Consider the following 23,802-nt stretch of genomic DNA (forward strand, 5'->3'; position numbering starts at 1 on the left):
GGCTGTGCCCACAGGTCTTACTCTCCCTGCTTAACAGAAACAAATTTACAGCGTCCACCCTTTCTAAGCCATGCATTATGTTGTAATTTTCTATTAGATTTCCCCATAACCTTCTAAACTCTAATGAATATAATCCCAGGATCCTCAGCTGATTATCATGGGTTAGGCCTACCATTCCAGGGATCATCCATGTGAATCTCCGATGGACATGCTCTGGTGCCAGTATTTCCTTCCTGAGTTGAGGCCCAAAATTGGACACAATATTCAAAACAGGGCCTAACTAGAACTTTATAAAGTCTCAGAAGCATGTTGCTGCTTTTGTATTCCAACCCTCTTGAGATAAATAACCACATTACATTTGCTTTCTTAATCATGGACTCAACTTGCAAAATAACCTTTAGAGAATCCTGGACTAGCACTCCCAGATCCCTTTGTAGTTTGGCTTTATGAATTTTCTGACTGTTTTAAAAAATGTTCCTTGCCTGTATTGTTAGCCAAAGTGCAAGGCCTCGCACTTGCTCAAGTTGAATTTCATCAACCATTTCCTAAACTGTCTCAATCTTTCTGCAGCCTCCCCACCTCCTCAGTACTATCTGCCTGCCCGACTAACTTAGTATCATTGGCGAACTTCGCCAGAATGCCCCCAGTCCCTTGATCCAGATCATTAATATATAAAGTGAACAGCACTGACCCCTGTGGGACCCCACTTGTCACCATCTGCCATTCCGAAAAGGAACCTTTTATCCCAACTCTCTGCCTTTTGTCAGACAGCTAATTGCTCATCCATGCCAGTAGCTCACCTTGAACACCGTGGGCCCTCGCCCTTACTTAGTAGCCTCCTGTGAGGCACCTTATCAAAGGCCTTTTGAAAGTCTAGATAGATACCATTCACTGGGTTTCCCTGGTCTAACTTACTTGTTACTTCAAAGAATTCTAACAAGTTTGTCAGGCACTACCTCCCCTTAGTAAATCCAAGCTGACTTGTTCTAATCTGATCCGGTACTTCCAAGAATTTAGAAATCTCATCCTTAATGATGGATTCTAGAATTTTACCAACAACCAAGGTTAGGCTAATCGACCTGTAATTTTCCATCTTTTGTCTTTATCCTTTCTTGAACAAGGGGGTTAAAACAGCAATTTTCCAACCATCTGGAATTTTCTCTGACTCCAGTGGATTTTTGAAAGATCATAGTCAGCGCCTCCACTATTTCCTCAGCCACCTCAATCATATTCTAAGATGTAGTCCATCGGGGCTAGGAGATTTATTGGTGTTTAGATCTTTTAGCTTTTCTGGCACTTGCTCTTTTGTAATGGCTACCATACTCAACTCTGCCCCCTGACTCTCCTTAATTGTTGGGATATGACTCCTGTCTTCCACTGTGAAGACTGACACAAAGTACTTACTAAGTTCTTCAGCTAATTCCTTATCTCCCAGTACTAGCCTTCCATCATTAACTTGGAGCAACTGAATTTCTACTTTTGCCTCACTGATTTTTTTTATGTATCGAAAGAAACTTTAACTATCATTTCTAACATTACTGGCTAGCTTACCTTTCATATTTGATCCTCTTTTTCCTTATTTCTCTCTTTGTTATCCTCTGTTTGTTTTTGTAGTCTTCTTAATCTTTTGATTTCCCACTGCTCTTGACCACTATGGGCTTTCTCTTTTTCTTTGATTATATTTCCGGACTTCCTTCATCAGCCATGGCTAGGTAACTCAGCCCCCCACCTCCCGTCACAGTCAGACGGTTTTGTTACCCTGTGGCAATTGAAGATTACTTCACTTATGTACCACAGAATAATTTGGCTAGGTTTTGAAGAATTTAATTATTCAGGAGGATAACAAGAAACTATGAACAGTGCCGTGATCTTTCCTTTCTCAAATGTGTTATTACTGTCATATATAATATTATATCATTATTACTCAAAGTTTGAGAGAAGATTTGTAGCTCCGGTGCTTGTTGTTGTGGTTCTGTTCGCCGAGCTGGGAATTTGTGTTGCAGACGTTTCGTCCCCTGTCTAGGTGACATCCTTAGTGCTTGGGAGCCTCCTGTGAAGCACTTCTGTGATGTTTCCTCTGGCATTTGTAGTGGTTTGAATGTGCTGCTTCCGGTTGTCAGTTCCAGCTGTCCGTTGCAGTGGCCGGTATATTGGGTCCAGGTCGATGTGCTTATTGATTGAATCTGTGGATGAGTGCCATGCCTCTAGGAATTTCCTGGCTGTTCTCTATTTGGCTTGTCCTATAATAGTAGTGTTGTCCTAGTCGAATTCATGTTGCTTGTCATCTGTGTGTGTGGCTATTAAGGATAGCTGGTTGTGCCATTTTGTGGCAAGTTGGTGTTCATGGATGCGGATCATTAGCTGTCTTCCTGTTTGTCCTATGTAGTGTTTTGTGCAGTCCTTGCATGGGATTTTGTACACTACATTGGTTTTGCTCATGCTGGGTATCAGCTCCTTCGTTCTGGTGAGGTGTTATTTGAGAGGGGCTGTTGGTTTGTGTGCTGTTAGGAGTCCTAGTTGTCGCAGTAGTCTGGCTGTCAGTTCGGAAATGCTCTTGATGTATGGTAGTGTGGCTAGTCCTTTGGATTGTGGCATGTCCTCATTCCGTTGTCTTTCCCTTGGGCACCTGTTGCTGAAATTGCGGGGGTATCCATTTTTGGCGTTCTTCTTCCTCTCTTTTTTTTCCGCAGTTCTGGTGTACTGCATTGTCTTGTGGCCCTTTTGAATAGTGTCTTGATGCAACTTGTGTGTGTTTTGAGGTGGTTGGGCCAATATACCGACCACTGCAACAGACAGCTGGAACTGACAACCGGAAGCGGCAGATTCAAACCACTACAAATGCCGGAGGAAACATCACAGAAGCGCTTTGCAGGAGGTTCCCAAGCACTGAGGGTGTCACCTAGACAGGGGATGAAATGTCTGCAACACAAATTCCCAGCTTGGCGAACAGAACCACAACAATGAGCGCCTGAGCTACGAATCTTCTGACAAACTTTGAATAATAAAAGGATATAATATTATATATGACAGTAATAACACATTTGAAAAAGGGAAGATCACGGCACTGTTCATAGTTTTTCATTATCCTCCTGAATAATTAAACTCTTCAAAACCTAGCCAAATTATTCTGTGGTGCATAAGTGAAGTAATCTTCAATTGCCACAGGGTAACAAAACCGTCTGACTGTGACTTTAAATTTTAGGCAGGCATTTCATTCTGTGCTAGGATGATACTGTTTTCGGGTTCAGTTAGTCGGAAGAATGGACTTCCTGGAGCCCATGCAGTTAAAACTGCAGGACAACTTTGAATTTCTTCCTCTCAGATTTGTGCTTGCAACCAGCCTGACTGAAATGTTGAAGACCTGTTAGGTGCTAAAATATATAGTTACAGCCTGTAAATGCTGGTATGGGATCAGGTAAATCTGGGGTATGGGGAATATTATTTTGGGATAGTGGTTAGGGAGCAGATACGTTGAGGGGAATGTTGGAAGGCGAAGGGCAATAATCCTGCTTCTCCTGGTCTGCAGGTTGTTCTGTAAGGCCACATCGCAGAACTACAGAGCATTTATGGTGCAAAGGGGGCTATTTGGCCCCTCGTACATGTACTGGTCCTATTCCCTAGTGCTAATCCGTGCACAGCATTTCTATTGAATACTTGAACTGAGCCTGCATCCATATTTTCAGAATATAGTACATTCCATTTCAAAACTCCTCATTGAATGAAAATTTTTTTTTCACATGCCTTGCTTCATTTGCACATTTAAGTTAACTATATTCCACGTGGATGAGTCCTTTGTAGCTGATTTCAGCCGAAATGTCCTAAATCTTGGGAAAGTGAGCTGACTTAAGTTACAAGTACATTGGTTGTTAAAAGGAAGGCACGTGCCTTTTTAGCTGTTTAAATGACCAACCAACTTCCAGGAATTAGATTAGATTAGCTTCCCTACAGTGTGGAAACAGGCTCTTCGGCCCAACAAGTCCACGCCAACCCTCCAAAGAGCAACCCACCCAGACATATTCCCCTACCTTTATCCCTGCACCTAACACTACAGGCAATTTAGCATGTCCAATTTACCTAACCTGCACATCTTTGGACTGTGGGAGGAAACCGGAGCACCCGGAGGAAACCCACGCAGACACGGGGAGAATGTGCAAACTCCACAGACAGTTGCCCGAGGCAGGAATTGAACTCGGGTCCCTGGCGCTGTGAGGCAGCAGTGCTAACCACTGAGAATGGCCCCCCTGTCCCTCAGCTCACCTCCAATAAAATGAGAAATTGGTTGGAGTCTTGTTTCAGAAATGAATTCAATTTAATTAATTCAACAAAAATTCAAATTCATGTTTTAAAATTTTATTCTCTGAACGGAGCACACTCTCTCATTTGTTTTTGAAAGTTAAGATTAGAGTAATGGAGGATATTCCATTGTTTATGTGTTTGTTTTTGTCAGTAGGTTTCCATTGAAACTAAACTATTGCCCTGTATGATTATTACATTAAAACACCATGAATGATTACAAAGAGGAACCTGTTTCTTTCACTGACTTTTTTTTTATTGTTATGTTATTTAGCTCTCAAGGAATCAGAGTGTCTCTACCTGGACAAAAAGCTGGTAAGTTTATAAAAAAAATTCCAAGTGACCTTTAATTTGTTTCCCAATATTGTCTGGCTTTTATATTCCTAATTATAGTGAACAATTTACTGTAATCCAGTACGAATTACACATCAACAGTTGCACTAGGTTTGATTTTCAAGAACAAGGTTATTTTCGTTGACTGCTTTTTAAATTTGATTTTAATTTTTATGTAACATGCCTGGAATCATTTCCCTTTCCTTCTTTGTACTCATTCAAAAATAATAAGGTTATTCTCAAAAGTTAGGTATTGAATTGTAGAATTTAACAATGAGAAGCCTTTGACCCATTGTACTGGCTCCAAAGAGCTAACCAGCTACTCCAACTCTTGAGCCCTCTAAGTTAATAATTTTCGAGGGTTAAACAGAACTGCGCACAGCACTCTGAGCTCTTTATGGGGTTATAACATTTTACTTTATTGACTTGTATGTTATCCCTCTACTAAGAAATGCCAGTACCTTAATTAGCTCTGTTTCTTTGTCATTGTAACTTAACCATCATGCTTGCAAAGCTTTCTCTACTTTGACAATTTATCTAGATTCTTAGACAGGCGTCACATGTTAAACCAACGCTTACCTTGAAGCTGGATTTTCCTGTAGGTATCAGAACAAACTGAGTGGCCGGAAATCTGTCATGCTGGCAACAGACGGTCCTTCCACCTTCTGCTATAATGGACAGCAGTGGGCCAGCAACTTTGGGAAATCCCTCAGTAGGTCCGGCAGCCCCGCTGGGAGATGAAGGCATTACTGAAACAGCTTGAGAATCACAAAGGCACCTTTTTGATCATAGAGTCCCATCAGTATGGAAACAGATCATTCGGCCCACTGAGCCCACACCAACCCTTCAAAGAGCATCCCAGACCTAGCCCCTGTCCTATCCCTGTAACCTTACTTTTCCCTTGGCTAGTCCACCTACCCTGCACATCCGTGGACACTTTGGACAATTAGCATGGCTAATCCACCTCATCTGCATATCTTTGGACTGTGGGAGGAAACCTGAGCAGCAGGAGGAAACACTCAGACACAAAATGTGCAAATTCCACACAGACAGCTGCCCATAGCTGGAATCAAACCTGGAGTCCCTGGCGTTGTGAGGCAACTGGGCTAACCACGGAGTCACTTTGCCACTCTTTGGTTGACAAACAAAGGTTGCACTGAAGACTTCCAAAACTGGTGGGGACATCGGAGATGTGAGGGAAATCCTTTCTGATAGCATTATGTCTTCACAACTCTGATGTTGTAATGTGGAACCTGGCTTGAAACTAGGCCTTCAGTGAGCAGATGACCTCAGCCAATAGCTGAAAGTAGTTTGGACGGTTGAAGTGAGTAAACCTCCTGTTAAAATATCAGTGGTTGTGCAAAATGGCTACCTAGTCCCTTTGGGGTATAGATCAGTGTCTGGTTTGTTCTTGTGTTGTCTCCTGGAGAAATAGAGTCCAGAGTGTGGTGCTGGAAAAGCACAGCAGGTCAGGCAACGTACAAGGAGCAGGAAAATCGATGTTTTGGGCAAAAGCCCGTCATCAGGAAAGGTGATATTTCTCCATCCTGACTCTGGCAGTGGCTGATGAAGGGGACAAATTATTTCCAAAGTACCTGGTTGAGGAAGATTTTCATCTGCAGATCATGCTTCATAATATTATAAGAACTGAAATACCTCCACCAAGGCTGGTATCCTGTCACCAACTCACCCTTTACTTACACATGGAGAGTCCTTGACACTGAGCCAGCTCTGAGTGAATAGGATACTGGACACTCCTGTTTTGACCTGGTCAGCCAGGTTCCCTGATTAAGGATGTTAATCCGGTCCAATTGGTGAACTCCTGTTCTATGAAGTACACTTGGCTGACCTCGTTACAATCACTGCAGGAACATCCTGATCTTCTTTCGTTTATATGGAAGACTGACAGCGCAATAGAGTGGAAGCAACTCATTTTAGAAAGTGAATGAGTCAACAATTAAGCATCTAGCAACATTTCAGCCACCACATTAGCTGCAGTTTATGCATACTATGCAAAAAGCTTTATGTTCTTTGGTTTTAATTAGGTGTAAAACCTACTTTGAGGAGCCTTTTTGATGTTGGTAAAAAGGGACAATCTGCATAACTCAGAATTTTCATGGACCTGTTCCCTAAAACTTTGGTCCATCTGTAAGTTGCAAAATAAGGTAGGAATATTTTCATTTTGGGATCAACTGATGGAGGCTGAGGATGACTTTTATGGAGATATATAAAATCATGAAGGGCAGGAAAATGTGAATAGCCAAGATCTTTTTCCTCGGGTGGGGGAGGAAAAGAGTCCAAAACTAGAGGGCATAGGCTTAAGGGAGAGGGGAAAAATTTTAAAAGGACCTGAGGGGTAACTTTTTCATGCAGAGGATGGTGCATGTAAGGAATGAGTTGCCAGAAGGAATAGTGGAGGCTGGTACAACTACAACATTTTTAAATGATTTGTAGATGAATAGGATGGGTTTAGAGGGATATAAGGCAAATGGGACCAGGTCACATTGGGATATCTGGTCGGTGCAGATGAGTTGGACTGAAGGGTCTGTTTCTGTGCTGTATGAGTCTATAACTCACCAATCTACTATAAAGCTGTCAAACAGGACTACTTGTATGGCAAATAGCATAAGCAGCAATTAATAGAAACAGCTATGCAATCTCCCAACCAACAGATCACATCTAAGCTCTGCAGTCCTGTCACGTTGAATTGTGAATGATTGGTAGACAATTAGACAACACTATGGAGGAGGAGGCTCCATAAATATTTCCCTCCTCAATGATGGAAAAGCCGAGCACACGGGTGCAAAAAGATGAGGCTGACATGTTTGCAACAGTCATCAACCAGAAGTGCTGAGTGGATGATCCATTCCGGCCTCCTCCAGTAGTCCCAGCATTAAAGATACCAGTCTTCAGCTGATTCAATTCACTCCACAGGATATCAAGAAATTATTGGACGCACTGGATACTGCAAAGGCTGAGGGCCTTGACAGCATTCCATCTATAGTACTGAAGACACATGCTCCTGAACTTGCCACACACCTAGCCAAGTCAATCCAGTACGACTACAACACTGGCATGTTGTGGAATATGGAAAATTGCCTAAGTACGCCCTGTACTCAAAAAGCAGGACAAATCCAACCTGGCTAATAATTGCCCTAACAGTCTCAATCATCCCTATAATGACTCAATCATCAGTTAAGTGATTTAAGGTGTCACCAACATTGCTATCAAGCAGTACCTGCTCTGTGATAATTTGTTCAGTGAACCCTAGCTTGGGCTTCGCCAGAGCCACTCACCACCCGACATCATTGCACCCTTGGTTCAAAGAGCTGAATTTCAGAGGGGAGGTGAGTGTGTTAAATGCAGCCTTGATGTCGAGGGCTGTCAGTGTGGCATCAAGGAGCCCTATGAATCTGGAGTCAGTGGGTATTGGGGGCAAACCCTCCACTGTTGACGTCATGTCTGGCATATAGGAACATGCATATGGTTGTTGGAAGTCAGTCATCTCTGTTCCAGGACATCTTTGCAGGAATTCTTCAGGGTAGTGCCTGTGGCTCATCTATCTTCAGTTGGGTAATCCAAGATGGAGGATGGGAAAAATTTCTGGCTGTAGGAGCTGCTGCTTTCTTTTTGAGGTATTTTAGGTGTTGGAGGTGATTCCTTCGAATTCCAGGAACAGCAATTACTGTTTTATATGCTGTTGCATTGTTTTAGAACCCTGTGAAAAAAAAATCAAAACAACAGCAGTTTTAAAAGGGAGAAGAGCAGACAAAGGAAGCACATGGTGAGGACAGTGCAGGGGAGAGAGAGAGAACTGCACAGTTACCGCCATTGCTGTTTGAATCCGTGTATTGCTGGACATTGGAGTGAATCTGGGAAAATTAACAAACAGTGAAATTCACAACTAATCTTGGTGGAGCTGTTGGGCGAAGTTCACAGCACGGAATCCGATAAGTTAGTCGTTGTTTTAAGTCTGTCCAAGAGAGAGGCTGTAGTAGTGAGTATTATGGATTCTTTCTTGATTTATATGGTTTTGGAGATAAGTCTCTTGATTAAACTTAAAATATAAGCCTTGGCTATTAATTTAACCTGGGGCAGTGTTTTGTACAGGAATAAGACTGTTATTTTCTGGGTCTGTAGATTGTGAAGGAACAAAAATGGCCTTTGCAGTGATATGTACTTCTTGTCAGATGTGGGAGTTTAAAGAGTTTAAGGGTTACTGCAGATTATATCTGCCATAAATGCTGTTGGATGCGAATCTTATCAGATCGAGTGGATAGGTTGGAGATACAGATAGAAGCGATGAGGAATTTGCAATAGCAATAGTATGTGATTGATGGCAGTTATAGGAAGGGGGGAAAGTCTCAGATACAGTCACATAGATGGGTTAACTCCAGGAAGGGTGAGAGAGGTCGGCACTTAGGGCAGGAGTCTTTTGTGGATATACTCATTTCAAACAGGTATGCTGTTTTGGAAAATGCAGGGGGTGATGGATTCTCAGGGGAATGTAGCACGAACAGCCAAGTTTCTGGTATTGAGACTGGCTCTAATGCAACGAGGATTACGTTGGCTTCCAAGGGATCAGTTGTGTTAGGGGATTCTGTAGTCAGAGGTACAGACAGATTTTTCTGTGGCCAGCAGAGAAAAGTCAGAATGGTGTGTTGTTTCCCTGGTGCCAGGATCAAGGATGTCTCAGAGAGGGTGCAGGATGTTCTCACGGGCAGATGAATGCATGGCTGAGGAGCTGGTGTATGGGAGAAGGAATTTTCTTTTTGGATCATTGGAATCTCTTTTGGGGTAGAAGTGACCTGTTCAAGAAGGACGGATTGCACCTAAATTGGAAGGGGACGAATACACTGGCAGGGAAATTTGCTGGAACTGCTTGGGAGGATTTAAACTAGTAAGGTGGGGGATTGGTGTGGGACCCAGGGAGATGGTGAGGAAAGAGATCGATCTGAGACGGGTATAGCTGAGAACAGAAGTGAGTCAAACAAACAGTCAGGGCAGGCCAGGACAAGGTAAGACTAATGAATTAAACTGCATTTATTTCAATTCAAGGAGCCTAACTGGGAAGGCAGATGAACTCAGGGCATGGTTAGGAACATGGGACTGGGATATCATAGCAATTACGGAGACATGGCTCGGATGGGCAGGACTGGCAGCTTAATGTTCCAGGGTACAAATGTTACAGGAAGGATAGAAAGGGAGGCAAGAGAGAAGGGGGAATGGTGTTTTTGATCAAGGATAGCATGACAGCTGTGCTGAGGGAGGATATTCCTGGAAATACATCCAGAGAAGTTATTTAGGTGGAACTGAGAAATTAGAAAGGGATGATCACCTTATTGGGATTGTATTATAGACCCCCCCCACCTCCCTCAATTGTCAGAGGGAAATTGAGAAACAAACTTGTAAGCAGATCTCTCTTGTCTGTAAGAATAATAGGGTAGTTATGGTCAGGGATTTTAACTTGCCAAACATCGACTGGGACTGCCATAGTGTTAAAGGTTTAGGTGGAGAGGAATTTGTTAAGTGTGTACAAGACAATTTTCTGATTCAGTATGTGGATGTACCTACTAGAGAAGGTGCAAAACTTGACCAACTCTTGGGAAAGAAGGCAGGGCAGGTGACTGAGGTGTCATTGGGGGAGCACTATTGGGGCCAGCGACCATAATTCTATTCATTTTAAAATAGTGATGGAAAAGGATAAACCAGATCTAAAAGTTGAAGTTCTAAATTGGTGAAAGGCCAATTTTAACGTTATTAGGCAAGAACTTTTGAAAGCTGATTGGGGGCAGATGTTTGCAGGTAAAGGGACGGCTGGAAAATGGGAAGCCTTCAGAAATGAGATAACAAGAAGCCAGAGAAGTATATTCCTGTCAGGGTGAAAGGGAAGGCTGGTAGGTATAGGAAATGCTGGATGACTAAAGAAATTGAGGGTTTGGTTAAGAAAAAGAAGAAAGTATATGTCAGGTATAGACAGGATAGATCAAGTGAATCCTTAGAGGAGTATAAAGGAAGTAGGAGTATACATAAAAGAGAAATCAAGAGGGCAAAAAGGGGACGTGAGATAGCATTGGCAAATAGAATTAAGGAGAATCCAAAGTGTTTTTACAAATATATTAAGGACAAAAGGGTAACTAGGGAGAGAATAGGGCCCCTCAAAGATCAGCAAGGCAGCCTTTGTGTGGAGCCACAGAAAATGGGGGAGATACTAAATGAATATTTTGCATCAGTATTTACTGTGGAAAAGGATATGGAAGATGTAGACTGTTGGGAAATAGATGGTGACATCTTGCAAAATGTCCATATTACAGAGGAGGAAGTGCTGGATGTCTTGAAACGGTTAAAAATTTGATAAATCCCTAGGACCTGATCAGGTGTTCCCGAGAACTCGGTGGGAAGTTAGAGAAGTGATTGCTGGGCCTCTATCGCTGATACAAATATCTTAGCAAGTCACAGGTGAGGTGCCGGAAGACTGGAGGTTGGCAAATGTGGTGCCACTGTTTAAGAAGGGCGGTAAAGACAAGCCAGGGAACTATAGACCAGTGAGCCTGACCTCGGTAGTGGGCAAGTTGTTGGAGGGAATCCTGAGGGCCAGGATGTACAAGTATTTGGTAATGCAAGGACCTATTCGGGATAGTCAACATGGCTTTTTGCGTGGGAAATCGTGTGTCACAAACTTGATTGAGTTTTTTGAAAAAGTAACAAAGAGGATTGATGAGGGCAGAGCAGTAGATGTGAGCTATATGGACTTCAGTAAGGCGTTCGACAAGGTTCCCCATGGGAGACTGATTAGCAAGGTTAGATCTCATGGAATACAGGGAGAACTAGCCACTTGGATACAGAACTGCCTCAAAGTTAGAAGACAGAGGGTGGTGGTGGAGGGTTGTTTTTCAGACTGGAGGCCTGTGACCATGGAGTGCCATAAGGATAGGTGCTGGGCCCTCTACTTTTTGTCATTTACATAAATGATTTTGGATGTGAGCATAAGAGGTACAGTTAGTAAGTTTGCAGATGAAACCAAAATTGGATGTGTAGTGGACAGCAAAGAGGGTCACCTCAGATTACAACAGGATCTAGACCTGATTTGCCAATGGGCTGAGAAGTAGCAGATGGTGTTTAATTCGGATAAATGTGAGGTGCTGCATTTTGGGAAAGGAAATCTTAGCAGGACTTATACACTTAATGATAAGGTCCTCAGGAGTGTTGCTGAACAAAGAGACCTTGGTGTGCAGGTTCATAGCTCCTTGAAAGTGGAGTTGCAGATAGATAGGATAGTGAAGAAGGTGTTTGGTATGCTTTCCTTTATTGGTCAGAGTATTGAGTACAGGAGTTGGGAGGTGATGTTGCGTCTGTACAGGACATTGGTTAGGCCGCTGTTGGAATATTGCATGCAATTCTGGTCTCCTTCCTATAGGAAAAATGTTGTGAAACTTGAAAGGGTTCTGAAAAGATTGACAAAGATGTTGCCAGGGTTGGAGGATCTGAGCTACAGGGAGAGGCTGAACAGGCTGGGACTGTTTTCCCTGGAGTGTCGGAGGCTGAGGGGTGACCTTATAGAGGTTTACAAAATTATGAGGGCATGGACAGGATAAATAGGCAAAGTCTTTTCCCTGGGGTTTGGGGAGTCCAGAACTAGAGGGCATAGGTTTTGGGTGAGAGGAGATAGATATAAAAGAGACCTAAGGGGCAACTTTTTCATGCAGAGGGTGGTACGTGTATGGAATGAGCTGCCAGAGGAAGTGATGGAGGCTGGTACAATTGCAACATTTAATAGGCATTTGCATGGGTATATGAATAGGAAGAGTTTGGAGGGAAATGGGCCGGGTGCTGGCAGGTGGGACTAGATTGGGTTGGGATATTTGGTCGGCATGGACGCGTTGGACAGAAGAGTCTGTTTCCATGCTGTACATCCCTATGATTCTATGCTGTTAAAGACCTTCCCTTCTTTATAAGGTCAGAAGTGGGGATGTTTGCTGATTAGTACTGCAGCAGTGCATGTTCAATTGTAACAAGATCTGGACAGTAACTAGGTTTGGGTTGACCAGCGGCAAGTAACATTTGTTTCACACAAATGACAGACAATGAGCATGTCCAATAAAAGACAGTCTAACCATCCTCCCTTGATGTTCAATGGCTATCACTGAATTCCATACTATCAACATCCTGGGGTTTACCATTAACCAGAAATACAGTGGCTGCAAGAGCAAGTCGGAGGCTAGGAATACTGCAGTGAGTAACTCACCTCCTAACTCCCCAAAGCCTGTCCGTCATCGAAAAATCAGGAGTGTGATGGAGTACTCCTCACTTGTCTGGATGGGTGCAGTTCCAGCAACACTCAAGAAGCTTGACATTATCCAGAGCAAAGCAGTCTACTTGATTGGCACCATGTCCATAAGCATGTGAAGTCAGTTCCTTCCCTTGATTTATCAACTTGCATGGATTCCTGAGTGATAAATTCTGATTGAACCTATACATTTTGACCAGGTGTCCTTGGGATACCTCACTTGAGTGGAGTTATACATTCTTGACTTTAGTGAATGCTTGAGTCTCAGTTTGTTCCTTCTCTGAACACTTTTCTCTTTTGAATACTTCAGTATATGGGAAATGGTTCCCCTGTCCCAAAATGAGTGGACACCAGATGGAAGAGGAAACACGGCAAATGAAATACTTTAAAACATCATTAGTTTTCCAAACTAATTGAAAGACAGAAATGGAGACGGGAAAGATCACCTACAGTCATGGTAGAATGCAAGGGAATTTTTAAAAAATGCAATCTTTCCCTTTATTTTCTTTTTAGTTGATGCGGCAATTGGCCCAATGGCCAGGAATGTGGATAGTTTGGCATTGTGCATGAGAGCTCTGTTATGTGAAGATATGTTCCTGCTGGATCCCACTGTACCACCTATTCCCTTCAATGATGAGGTAATGTGTGAGTTGAACTGTACTTTTATCTTATCCTTTTGTCTTTCCTCCTGTTCCCCCTCTTGCCTCCACCCCACATCATCCAAAAGAATTTCCAAAGCTTCTGATCCCTTCAGAATAAGAGGGATGTTATTGTGATGGACCATCAATAATTGTGGCTCAAGATGAGTTAGGCTACTGTTAAATAAATGATTTTTTGACATTTTCAGTGCCTAACACTTCCAGGTTCACTTACTAGTCCAAAAATGTGCAGGTTGGGTGGATTGACCATGATAAATTGTCTAAGGTGTCCAGGGATGTGCAATTTAGGTGGATTAGCCATGATAAAATGTGGGATTACAGGAATAGGGTTGGGGTCTGGATCTGGGTGAGATGTTCTTCCGAGAGTAGATATAGGCTCGATGGGCTAAATGGCCTCTTTCCATACTAAGGATTCTATGATTCTACTTCTAGAATAGATCTAAGGGAAATGTTATAAATTGTGGTCTCAACATAGGACTTCATACAATTGGAAACATTATTTATAATTCCAATATATACCATGATTTTGTATCCATTTATTTTAAAAAGCAGACTATAGTGAAGTGCAGATTAGAATTTCTTTATAGGCATACTCTGTATAAAATAATTCTTGCTTGTTTTGTATAATTGTGTTCCAATTAAATCAACTGTGCTAAGGGATTTCACTAGGTCTCACAGCGAATAATCCTCCAAAAGCTCAATGTCATAAGGCAACAACATATAAAATGCTCCTTGATATCTCGTATACCTACTTGCCAGTACCATTGAACCATATACTAACACACAATATTGCCCCTCTTAGATTCTCACCAAGCTGTGAATGAAACCTAGGCATTGAATTTTATATTAAGGTTATTTTAATCTTGTTCCAAAAAAAAATGCATGGGCATTGAAAAACTTAACCTTCTCAAAATTAAAAGAAATATCAATTTATGTAGCTATTTATCAACCAATGCAGTTGTGTAAACTGACTCCTCAGAATCGTTCTTGGAACTCAGCGAAACATTCATACTGAGTCCAACTGTATAAAACCAAAAGTAGGTTGATTTGCCCATCTTAATGACTATGATTATTTTGACACTTTATGGATTCTTTGGGAATTTTTAAATGTAACTGACCAGGGTAGGAGTGCAGGCTCACGATCTACACTCTTATTATCAAAAATGGAATGCGGTTAGAAATCCCAGAATTGGGCCTGCTTATAACTTTTAACATCATCTTCATGTCTTTTATTTGACATACGTGAAAATCCAAGCCTCTATCCCAGTTCTCCTTAGAATTCAAAGCCTTTGACCCAGCTCTGCTAAAAATTTGACAGAGGAGGTGACTGCCTTGTTGTATTATTGCTGGACTGTTAATTGAGAGACCCAGGTAATGTCCTGGGGACCTGGCTTTTGAAAGCTGCTATGGCAGATGGTGGCATTTGAATTCAATTAAAAAAAAATCTGGAATTAAGAATGGAATCGATGATGACCATGAATCTATTGTCAATCGTCAGGGAAAACTCTACCTGATTCACCGAACATCCTTTAGGGAAGGAAATCTGCCATCCTTATTGGTCTGGCCCACAGCCATGCGGTTGACTCTTAATTGCTCTCTGGGCTGTAATTGCTGGCCTAGCCAGTGATGTCTTTGTCCCATGAATGAATAAAAAAATTAAAATATGCTTGCACAGCTCTCAACTGTTCTGCTCAGTATGTAACTATCACTTACATTTGATTTATGTTCTTTCATTTTAGGTGTTTTCCAGCTCTAAACCATTGAGGATAGGTTATTATGAGAGTGACGAGTTTTGGATTCCCAATGCCAGCATGAAACGTGCAGTAATGGAAACCAAACAGCTGCTGGAGGAGGCTGGCCATACGGTGGGTTTATTAATAATCAGGAGGAGCCGAGAGAAGAAATGTTCTTTTGATAAAACACAGCAGGTCATCGATGGTTCTTCCTTAGGAAGGATGTACTTTAGAATTCAAATAGCATAGCGCAGATGGGAACTATTTGGCCATCTCACCTGAACCAAGTCTTCATTCCTCAGCTCGCTCCCCATATTCCTGCACGTTTTTCTTCCTTCTATTATTCCATTCCATTTTGTCTAATCTTGGCATAAAGTACCTTTTTAAGCATCTGTTTTTATTGAGGACGTTTAAATCTTAAGAGTTAATGTAACTATAACACTCAGCTTCCAAGCATTCTGAACTAACTGATGCTGTGGAGTAACCCATATTTTTTGATATGGCTTTTTGTTTTTTGACTGAAAAGACAGGCTGATTTTTCATGCTGTGTTGTTTTCTGGGCAGGTGGTATTTGCCATGGTGTTAAATGTTAATGAAATGTTAGGATGGCCTGTTAGGAGAGATGAACTAGTTCCACGTCCCACTCCTCCACTGTCACTGTGAAGGCAGTGTTTCTTTCTCACCTGAGAAATCACAGGAAGGGGTGATTATTAGTTTCCCCATACTTATATGACCAATCCTCATCCAATAAATGTATCCACTACCTGTTCCTTGTTCCATCAAGTCTCAGACATCCCTGCAGTGAGGAGATACCCATTCTGTCCCTACGTAGTCTGAAATAACGTCCTCTAGTGGGAACCTTCCTGACCTGCTCTCTGTTAGGGCCGTATGAAGGCCTCCTCCAAACTGGGCTTCAGGTACTTCAGCAGGTACAAGAGCCACCTCCTCCTACTGCACCCTTGAAACCTCCTCCTACTGTCCCCTTGACCATGTCCCCTCCTCCCACCACCAAACCATCATCTCTCAGACCATCCAAAACCTCATCACCTCGGGGGATCTCCCATCCACCACCTCCAATTTCATAGTCCCACAACCCCACACCGCCCGTTTCTACCTCCTGCCCAGAATCCACAAACCTGACTGCCCCGGCCGACCCATTGTCTCAGCCTGCTCCTGCTCCACTGAACTCATCTCTGCATACCTCGATACGGTCCTGTCCCCCTTAGTCCAAGAACTTCCCATCTACGTTCGGGACACCACCCACGCCCTCCACCTCCGCCATGATTTTCGCTTCCCCGGTCCCCAATGCCTTATCTTCACCATGGACATCCAGTCCCTGTACACCTCCATCCCCCATCACGAAGGACTCAAAGCCCTCCGCTTCTTCCTTTCCCGCTGTACCAATCAGACACCCTCCTTCGACTGACTGAACTAGTCCTCACTCTGAACAACTTCTCTTTCTAATCCTCCCACTTTCTCCAAAACCAAAGGAGTAGCCATGAGCCCCAGCTATGCCTAACTCTTCATAGGATCCGTAGTCCATCTTCCGCAGCTACACTGGCACCACCCCCCACCTTTTCCTCCGCTACATCGATGACTGTATCGGTGCTGCCTCGTGCTCCCATGAGGAGGTTGAACAGTTCATCCACTTTACCAACACCTTCCACACCGACCTCAAATTTACCTGGACCATCTCAGACTCCTCCCTCCCCTTCCTAGACCCCTCCATTTCTATCTCGGACAACCAAATCAACACGGACATTTATTATAAACCGACCAACTCCCAAAGCTACCTAGACTACACCTGCTCCCAACCTGCCCCCTGTAAAAATGCCATCCCATATTCTCAATTCCTTTGTCTCCGCCACATCTGCTCCCAGGTGGACCGAACAACCCAGATGGCCTCCTTCTTCAAAGATCGCAATTTCCCCCCAGATGTGATCGACGACGCTCTCCACCGCACCTCCTCCACTTCCCTCTCCACCGCATCTCCTCCACTTCCCGCTCCACCGCCCTTGAGACCAGCCCCTCCCAATCGCCACCAGGACAGAACCCCACTGGTCCTCACCTACCCCCCTCGCCAAACCTCCATATACATAATATCATCCGTTGTCATTTCCACCACTTCCAAATGGACCCCACCATCAGGGATATATTTCCCTCCCCTCCCCTATCAGCATTCCGATAAGACCACTCCCTCCGTGACTCCCTTGTCAGGTCCACACCCCCCACCAACCCAACCTCCGCTCCCGGTACCTTCCCCTGCAACCGCAAGAAATGCAAAACCTGTGCCCACACCTCCCCCCTTACTTGCCTCCAAGGCCCCAAGGGATCCTTCCATGTCCGCCACAAATTCACCTGCACCTCCACACACATCATTTACTGCATCCGCTGCACCCGATGTGGCCTCCTCTATATTGGGGAGACAGGCCGCCTACTTGCGGAACGTTTCAGAGAACACCTCTAGGACACCCGGACCAACCAACTCAACCAACCCATGGCTCAACACTTCAACTCCCCCTCCCACTCCACCAAGGACATGCAGGTACTTAGACTCCTCCATTGCCAGACCATAGCAACACGACAGCTGGAGGAAGAGCACCTTGTCTTCTACCTAGGAACCCTCCAACCACAAGGGATGAACTCCGATTTCTCCAGTTTCCTCATTTTCTCTCCCCCCACCTTGTCTCAGTCTCAACCCTCAAACTCAGCACCACCTTCCTAACCTGCAGTCTTCTTCCTGACCTCTCCGCCCCCACCCCCACTCCAGCTTATCACCCTCACCTTAAATTCCTTCCATCTATCGCACTTCCAACGCTCCTCCTCCCTACCTTTTATCTTAGCCTGCTTGGCACACTCTGTTCATGCCCTAAATGTCAATTTTCCTGCTCCTTGGATGCTGCCTGACCTGCTGCGCTTTTCCAGCAACACATTTTCAGCTCTGATCTCCAGCATCTGCAGTCCTCACTTTCTCCTACAAGAGCCAGCTTACCTGACATGGTGACCAGTGCGGGCATGGTGTCAGTTTGGGAGGGCGGGCAGTGAGAATTCCTCACTCTGCATTCACTTATGCCAGGCTAAGGGCAGTGGGGACCTCACGCTCTCAGGGCCTCTGAGAGCTTTAACCTCTTGCCTGGTTTCTGAGCCCTTGCCTCCAGTCCTATAAACCCCACCACACACAATAGCCTAACTGTCTCCCATGCTGATCCTCTTTCTGATGGTGGGGTTCTGCCAGCAACCACAGCCTCTGATTGGCCAGAATCTCCAGGCAGGACAGGACATTGTTGTCCCAGGATAAGGTGTGCCAAAAGGGAAGGTGTCTGCTAGGAATGTGATCCAGTGGGCTTTCTCGGTGGTGGGAGGGTGTAGAACATAGTATGGAGAAAGTGAGGACTGGAGATCAGAGCTGAAAAATGTGTTGTTGGAAAAGCGCAGCAGGTCAGGCAGCATCAAAGGAGCAGGAGAATCGACATTTCGGGCATAAGCCCTTCTTTATGATGCTCGTTCGCTCTCGCTCTCGCTCCCCCCCCCCCCCTTTAGTATCCGGATTTGGTGGATGAAGTTCAGAACGGTGTAGGATCAAGAAGTCTGACCAATGTCAATTTGCGTGGAAAGAATGGCTTGTAGAAATTTTTTAATCAGCCAGCTCCGAGATGTTACTATACACCTTTGGAGCGGTTGGGACTTGAACCCAGGCCTTCTGGCCCACAGGTAGGGACACTGCCACTGTATCACAAGAGCCCTAAAGAATGATTTGTATATAGTGTGTGCTTGCTTAGATCCAGTGATTGGAAAGTTTTCCATTTTTAAATTATTTATGGCAGTGGTGTAGCTTTTTTTTTGGATGTGACTGTAAGTGCAGGGTGAAGTCATGCTCCACCTAAAGCTGACTTGAAGGAGGAGAAGCAGTGGAGAGCAGATTCTGCTTTTGCCTGGAAGGACTATGTTAACCCAGTAAAGAATCCTCATTCCATACCACTGCATATCAAAACAAGAATGTGCAGTAAATATTACTTCAGTTTATTTTTAATGAATTAACATTCGTCGTGTTGATTTTAAAAAAATATTGTAAAGTTCGACTATGAATGGGACTCATTTCAACAATTCTGCAGAAGATACTTCATTGCTTTTGGTTGTTGAAAGGAATGACAGTTACTTAAAGCTGTCGAAAAGATATAGCATAGAAAGGCCATTCAGCCTATCATGTCTGTGCCAGCTGAATAAAGGGGCAGTATGGTGGCTCGATTCCAGCCTCTGACAACTGTCTATTTGGAGTTTGCACATTCTCCCCATGTCTGTGTGGGTTTCCTCTGGGTGCTCTGGTTTCCTTCCACAGTCCAAAGATGTGCAGGTCAGGTGAATTGGCCATGCTAAATTGCCCACAGTGTTAGGTGCATTAGTCAGAGAGAAATGGGTCTGGGTGGGTTACTCTTCGGAGGGTTGGTATGGACTTGTTGGGCCAAAGGGCCTGTTTCCACACTCTAGGGAATCTTAAAAAAGAAATTAGCTGCCTATTCTAATCCCATTTAGCAGCATTTGGTCTGCAGACCAGTGCTTCAGTTGTAGCTTGAGCGTCAGCAGCCTTTCAAAGGGATTGAGTGTCTACAGCTCAATCATCAAAATAAGCAGAGAATTGTGTCTCTGGGTTAAAAGCTTTTTCCTTCTGTCCCCTCTAATGTTTCTATAAGTCATCTCCAGTTATGTGCCATGTGATAATTGACTTTTCCATAGGTCCTCTTTCCCACTTTATCTACCTGACTTCCCAACCTGCTGCAGCAGATAGTGATCTTATTCACTGTCAACTACCTTGCCAATTTTGATGTCATTGCAAATTTCCCACATTTAAGATTAAATCATTGATAAATACCACCTCTAGCAAGGGACCCAAAACTTAGCCCCACGGAACATCGTTTTTATATGCTTTTCATTTTAAAAAAAAACCTGTTGACCATTATCCCTTTATTCCAGCCATTGAACCAATTTTGGACATTATCCTCGCTTAACAAAAACATGCTGACTATTCCTGATTAATCATGCCTCTACAAATAGCAGTTAATCTAGTTTCTTAATACTGATTCCAGTAATTTTGTCCACTACTGACATCAGACTGATCAGCCTGTAATTATTTGACATATCCCTCTCACCCTTTTTGAATAATGATAAAACATTTCCAGACTCTGAATCCTCTGACACCTTGCCTGTATCCATTCTGGATTGGAAAATGATCCTTGGAGTTTCTACTATTTCTCCCCTTGCTTCCTTGAATAGCCTAAGATATAATTCATTTAGCTCCAGAGATTTGTTTACCCTCGAGGAGGCCAATTTCTCAAGTACTTTCTTTTTCATTATTGAGAGATTGCATGTAATATTTCCCATTCCTTTTTAACTAAAATGTCCACATTATTCCTGCCCCTTGTGAAGATAGAATCAAAATACTTATTCAGGGCCCTGCCCATATTTTCTGCATCCATGCATAAGTTACTCTGTGTATCTCCAATTGCCCCTATCCTTTCTTTAGTCATCCCCTTGCTTTAAATGTAAACATCTAATAAAACACCTTATTTGGATTTTCCTTGAATTGCCCAGTATTTCTTTTCAGTATCCTCCTTTTGTTTTCCGAATTTATTTGTTCATTTCACCACTGTACTCAAGGAAGTAACACCTTAAAGTTTTGAGATCACCATAAGCTCTAATTTTCTATTTTGTTTCCCTGTGCTCTTCTAGAGAACCAAAATGGTTCTAGTTTTGGCAATACCACAGTGTTTTCTTTTGGGGACATGTCTACACTGTGCCCATAAACTTGCTTTTGAATGACTTCCACTAGGTTGTCATTGACTTTGCTTTAACCTGTCCACTTTTGTCAGATCATCTGTCATGTTTGTAAAATTTGCTTTCCGTCAATTTAGAATTTTACTCCCTTTCTATCTTTGGCACTTTCTATAATGATTCCATATCTAACTATTATTATCACAATCTTCAAAATGGGCACTACATCCACATGCCCAAACTTCACTTCCTAAGATTAAGCTTATATATGGGCCCTCTCTCACTCTGGTTGATATGACTAAAATAATTAAAGCAGTTCAAGAATTTTGTGGACCTTGTCCTCTACATTGGGGAGACGGGCTGCTTACTTGCAGAACGCTTCAGAGAACACCTCGGGGACACCCGGACCAACCAACCCAACCACCCCGTGGCTCACCACTTTAACTCTCCCTCCCACTCCACCGAGGACATGCAGGTCCTTGGACTCCTCCACCGGCAAAACATAACAACACGACGGTTGGAGGAAGAACGCCTTATCTTCCGCCTGGGAACCCTCCAACCACAAGGGATGAACTCAGATTTCTCCAGTTTCCTCATTTCCCCTCCCCCCACCTTGTCTCAGTCGGTTCCCTCAACTCAGCACCGCCCTCCTAACCTGCAATCTTCTTCCTAACCTCTCCGCCCCCACCCCACTCCGGCCTATCACCCTCGCCTTGACCTCCTTCCACCTATCACATCTCCATCGCCCCTCCCCCAAGTCCCTCCTCCCTACCTTTTATCTTAGCCTGCCTGGCACCCTCTCCTCATTCCTGATGTAGGGCTTATGCCCGAAACATCGAATTTCCTATTCCTTGGATGCTGCCTGACCTGCTGTGCTTTAACCAGCAACACATTTTCAACTGTGATCTCCAGCATCTGCAGACCTCATTTTTTTATCCTTTTTAAATCCTAGTTGATTTTTGGTAGTTGAAGTCCTCCACTACGATTGCCCTATTGTTTGTGCATTCAGAAATTTATCTGCATATTTGATCCTCTAATTCTGTTCTACTCTTTGGGATCTATAGTATGCGAGCAGTGTACTGCTCCTTTATTTGTTTCTGAGCTCAATTAATATGGCCTTATTACATGTTTCTTATAATATATCACCCCTTCTGTCCTCTGATTCAACACTTCACCAATAGCGGTACCTACCCAATTATTTGAGTCCTTCCGTATTATGAAAACTCTACAACCAAGAGTGTTGAGCTGCTGTCTTTTTCCTTCTTTAAGCAAGGTTTCTGTTATAAGTATTGATAGCATGCTGTTGTGTGTCCATTCTGTGCCCTTGGCTTTTTTCACTGTACTTCTTAAGTTTACACACATACCTTTTTAAAAACTGCTCGTTTTTTAGTCTGTGCCTCCTCTATCTTTCAAAGTTTGTTTAAGTTTCTATCTCTCATTCTCTGCTCTGAATTTGCCCATGGGTTTCCATCCCCTGCCAATCTGGTCCCCTCACCAATGGCACTAGCAAATTCACTGTAAAAATCTTATCTTAGTCCTGTTCAGATGTAGATTGTCCATCTTGTACAGGACCTCGCCTTCCCCAGAACCAGTCCCAGCGCCCTAGAAACATATCTACTCCTACACAATCTTTCCAGCCACATATGCATTTGGTCAATTTCTATGCTCACGAGCATGTGGGACTGCCGTGTTCTAGAGACCACTGTTTTAGAGATCTTGCCTTTTTTCAGTCTCCCAATGAGGACCTGAAATCTGCTTTCAAACCTCGTTCCCATTTCTACCTAAATAGAAGATCCTGCAGCCATTCCATAACATATGCTATCCTGGCACCAGGGAGATAACATAGCATCCTGGATCCACTTTAACAGTCACACAAATGTGTGTCTGTTTCTCTGACTGTGGAATCCTTATCATTATTGACCTTCTATTCTCCTTCATTACCTTCCACCTTGCCTACATCTGAATAGGGGACCCCCCCCCCTGCCGAAGCACCAGTGACTTGGCTCTGGTTGCACTCTCCTGAGGAACTATCACTCTCTCAGTATCTTTTTAATGGAACCAATTTGAAAGCATGCCACATGCAGGGTACATTGTCTGTCTGCCTGGGTCCTATACTGATTTATACTGCCTGACAGTCACCAATTCTGAACAGTCTAATCTGCAAGATGACCACTTCACTAAACATTCCACCTACGTTGTTGTCTACCTCACAGATGCAGGTTCCTGGAGCTCAAGTTTGTGTGGGCAATGACACTTCCTGCAGGTGTTCTTCTGGGAGGCCCATTGTGTCGGTAACTTCACGCATACTACAAGATGTACATTTCGCTTGGCTGAAGTGACCTTTCATCCCTTAATTTACCCCTGACCCCACAGCATTAGCCTGAGCCTTTTGGATTCAGTGACATTACTACTGTGCCACCACCTTGGCATCTTACTTTCAGATTAAATTTTTATCCTTTATTGTTCTTGTATCCTAAATGTTCTCTCTCCTTTTCAGCTGGTTCCCTTCAAACCTCTGAGAACTCAATCTACACTCAATGAACTTATTATAAATGGAATGTCAGCTGATGGTGGCTCTACACTTTTTGAAAAATTGTAAGTCTCATTTTAGTGAAAAGTCAATGAAATTTCTTTTCAGTAGAATTTTAACATTGCACTTTTGTCAGGTTGTTTTTAAAGTTTACATATTACCAATTACTTTGTTATTTGCTACAGTCTGTTTCTTGGTAGT

At 43.4% G+C, this 23,802-nt stretch overlaps 1 protein-coding gene across 2 annotated transcripts in view; it reads left to right on the top strand.

Moving 5' to 3' along the window:
* faah (fatty acid amide hydrolase) overlaps positions 1-23,802 on the top strand; it is a 61,330-nt gene that overhangs the window by 17,195 nt on the left and 20,333 nt on the right. For both annotated transcript variants that reach the window (XM_060829897.1, XM_060829898.1), the window contains 4 exons: positions 4,568-4,608; positions 13,427-13,551; positions 15,312-15,437; positions 23,569-23,666. In XM_060829897.1, the coding sequence (XP_060685880.1) occupies positions 4,568-4,608; positions 13,427-13,551; positions 15,312-15,437; positions 23,569-23,666 (390 nt within the window). The remainder of the gene's footprint in view (positions 1-4,567; positions 4,609-13,426; positions 13,552-15,311; positions 15,438-23,568; positions 23,667-23,802) is intronic.

This window comes from Hemiscyllium ocellatum, chromosome 9, assembly GCF_020745735.1.
Source record: "Hemiscyllium ocellatum isolate sHemOce1 chromosome 9, sHemOce1.pat.X.cur, whole genome shotgun sequence".
Lineage (NCBI taxonomy): Eukaryota > Metazoa > Chordata > Chondrichthyes > Orectolobiformes > Hemiscylliidae > Hemiscyllium > Hemiscyllium ocellatum.